At 36.0% G+C, this 3,764-nt stretch overlaps 1 protein-coding gene across 1 annotated transcript; it reads left to right on the forward strand.

The window, feature by feature from the left end:
- The first annotated feature begins 237 nt into the window (after positions 1–237).
- On the forward strand, positions 238–3,341 carry LOC149408848 (ATP-dependent (S)-NAD(P)H-hydrate dehydratase-like). The gene is made up of 3 exons (XM_089650378.1): positions 238–316; positions 2,563–2,573; positions 2,853–3,341. The coding sequence occupies exons 1-3, from the start codon at positions 238–240 to the stop codon at positions 3,339–3,341; spliced, it is 579 nt and encodes a 192-aa protein (XP_089506504.1).
- The last annotated feature ends 423 nt before the right edge of the window (positions 3,342–3,764 follow it).

The raw sequence follows: 3,764 nt of genomic DNA on the forward strand, positions 1-3,764 counted from the left end.
TCAATTTGTATTGATATTACAGGCGACTTATTATTTCTTATAATAATTTATTATCCTACATGAAATTTTGACCAAATAAGTCAAGTAATCACTGGAAAACAGTTAATTGTAAAAATGAATGCAAACACCAGCAGAGAAAATGGCTGTACAGTATTCTTCCTTGTTTTGTGTTGTGTTTCATTAGCGTGCTGAATGGCATAGAGATATGGACTGACTGCTGCCCAGTGGGAAGAACAAATGGGGACAGTTGGAGTGCTAGGAGGGTACAACGAAGACACCGGAGCAGCTTACTTTGCAGCAATGGCGGCACTTAAGAGTCCCTAAAGCCACTTTCAAAACTGACCACAACACTAATGCAAATATTGTTATTTTTATTGCAATGTGGAAATAATTTATTACTGGTAGTTCTGTGAACAGTATTGAGTATACCATGCAGTACGCCTAGTACCATAAATAAACCACTCATCTCGTGCCCAAAAAAATATATTTCTAATTTTATCTTATTTAATCAATCAAAACCAAATTTACCTCTGAAATCAAAAGATTATTTGCAAGTAGTTACTCATGGATAAACCACTCACCTACTTTATGATCCATTATTTTCTGTAACATTTTCTTATTTCAAATAAGGAATTTATACAATTTGTCGAGAGAAACATCACTATCTTAGTGACAATTCTTTTTTCAAAACTGCAGGCAGGTACCATAATATTGAAAAATGCGAATAAGAAAGTCCACATAAACACAACGATTTTACATTTGAAAAAATAATCTGTATTGAACCAATAAAACGGCCACCATCTTGAATGGAAGGCGAAATCGTCAAGTTAAAACAGGACTTCACTACGCTCAGTCAATGACTGTAGAAAGAGTGGAAGTGATTTGGAGGCAGACCGATGAAGAGTTCACTTAATTAGTTCATTTAGAGTTAGGACGGGTTGTGTCAGAGAATTTGAACAATTCTTCAAATTTCAAAGTTAAGGACGGGTTGTTTCGGAGAATTTGAACAATTCATCAAATTTCAAAGTTCATTTTCGGGTTCTGTGAAAGTCCTATTCAAGTTCTGTTATTATATCATTGTAGGCTAATTGATTGACAAAACTGAAATAAAAACAGAACTTGAAAAAATCTTTCACAGAACTTGTAAATGAATGTTGAAATTTGATGAATTGTTCAAATCTTCCGAAACAACCCGTCCTAAGTTTCAAGTTCTGTGGAAGATTTTTTTCAATTTATGTTAAAATAGTAAAAAAAATTATTAAAGTTTTAAATTTTCCGGGTTTTCAGAAAATGGATCAAATCAATTTGACGTGACCCGTACCTACGTCACGGATGACCAGTCTCAAACAGTCTGCATTTTTCTTTCAACCGGCGCTGTACTTTTATGGGAGTCGAGGCGTTTTTTATTCTTGAGATTACCCGCTTTTAACGTCGAAGAACAATAGGTAAAATGTAAGCATCTCGTCACTAATGTTGTCGTATTGAATCAATGTGCAAAAGTGCATCCATGACCGAATGTGATGTCCAAAAACCTGCATTAAAAAATCATCGGTTCAAATGCGAATGTAGACCGAAGTTGCCAATACATACTTTCTAAAATAACCACAAGAGGTGAAGAGGTTTTAAAATTCCCCAGAAGTTCGTTTACCTCCAAAATGAAACAAAATTCTATTGAAATTAGCATTATTGCCTTCATTATCTAGTCATTTTCGGATTTTCTCTTTCGTCCAGGCTTTAAATACTCTTTTTGAAAATATACGTTCTCACAATTGTTGTAAATATTATTTTTCAATATGGTTGGTTAATCAAGAAATGCCTAGAATCACCACAAAAAGGTTCTGCCTGCAAAACCCCAATACATACTTGAAAATCTAAGAAATTTCCTGCATTTCGGGGAATTCTCCACGAAGTGGCAACCCCGATGTGGATGTTTTAACTTTAATTAGATTTATTACTCACTTAGGACGACGGGTTGGTTCGGAAAATTTGAACAATTCTTCAAATTTAAAAGTTAATTTTCAAGTTCTGTTATTATTTCAGATCTGTCTAGCAAATAGCCAATAATGATAGAATAATAGAACTTGAATAGGACTTACACAGAACCCGAAAATGAATGTTGAAATTTGATGTATTGTTCAAATTCTCAGAAACAATCTGTCCTTAGTTGTAGGGGCAGGCTACGAAAATCATCTGTAGTATGTCATAAGACATTCTACATCTTCTATAAGCGCAGCGAAGATTGCAGCCCGTACGTTCGAGAATAATAACGAAGACACATCGAGCTACTTGAATCGTCTTGAGATGTTCCCAGGTTGTAGACGCATGTGACCCTATATAAGTCCAGCCACGGAGTGCTACCAGTCAGTCGATCGGTCAAATCTTGTACAAAATGTGAGGGGACAACAGCCTTCATTCCGCACATCAGCCCACCGTTAATAACCGTCTAAAGTGCCTAGCATTGATTTACAATTGTTTTTATTTTGTCATTTCTTGAGAATATGTCTTGGTGACATACTATAAAAAATAACTGGTTATTCTGACGGTAATTTCACAATCATTCAGGTTATTCATGGGTTTGTACAGTTTGAAATCATCGGCAAATAGTCCTATTTATGTATGAAAAACAGAGCAAAAAGCGCAACCAATCGCAAGTGGGTACTGTATACAACTGAATAGAATCATGTGCACACATGTAAAAGGACCTTTTAATTTTTTAAACAATAAAATGGATACCCATTGTTTATGTTGCCGCTGCAGCCATCGGAGTTGTCAGAATGTTTCCTATTACAGTATACAGCTCGTGGCTAAAGTCATTAATCTCTACAAGCTACATAAGAAGCCCCTAGTCCTAGCTGATAATGATGACTTACCCAGGAGTGATCATTACTCCAAACATTCCCGAGTTTGAGAAGCTGTACACAGAAATGAAACTGCTGGGAGATGCAAGCAATAGTCACGCCACAATCAACTTTTCCAAATACGGGAATTATATCTTCTTCCTGAGGAAAGGCTGCACGGACCAGGGAATGAGCTCCAACCCATTCAGTTCTTGGTCTATCAGCGAAGGCGGCTCTGCAAAGCGTTCTTCCGGTCAGGGACATCTGCTAGCTGGCATAACAGGCGTATATTTTTTCGGGGCCACTAAGTATATGCATGTGAATGAGACGGTTCAGGCGCACATGTTCCCGCCGGCAGTTGCGTCCTATTCCGCCGCTAAGCTCGTGCGCAGTCTTAACCACCGGGGCTACGAGAGTCACAGCCGCAGCATGACCTCCACACATATGATAGATAAGATTCAGGTGGCCATGGAGGAAGACGTTGGAAATAAACATAATTATTAATCTTTATTCATTATTTTATTTTCGAAAAAATGATACAACATCCTCCAATGTTTTCAAAACACAGAGAAATAATAATATACCTATGTAATTATGGTAACCGGATAACTTAACACAATGACAATTCAACATACCTTTAAATGATATAAAGTCATGAAAAGTGATGAAAAGTCAACAAAAACTAGGTTAAATAGGTTAGGTTTTGTAGGTTGGTATTCATCGCTTTAAATGACTTTTTAAAGGTGTGTTGAATTGTCAGTGTGTGAAGTTATCATGGAAACGTAATTATATGTACACAAATAATAAATGCATAATTAATTAATGTATTTTTCTAATCTATCAAGCTCATCCATTTTTAACACAATTAGTGAGTTTATATTATGTAATCCCATTCTTACAGAAAAACTATATCTAACCAATATAAAA

The sequence above is a fragment of the Hesperophylax consimilis genome, unplaced genomic scaffold (genome assembly GCF_061612785.1).
Source record: "Hesperophylax consimilis isolate HC1 unplaced genomic scaffold, BYU_Hcon_1.0 scaffold_50, whole genome shotgun sequence".
NCBI lineage: Eukaryota > Metazoa > Arthropoda > Insecta > Trichoptera > Limnephilidae > Hesperophylax > Hesperophylax consimilis.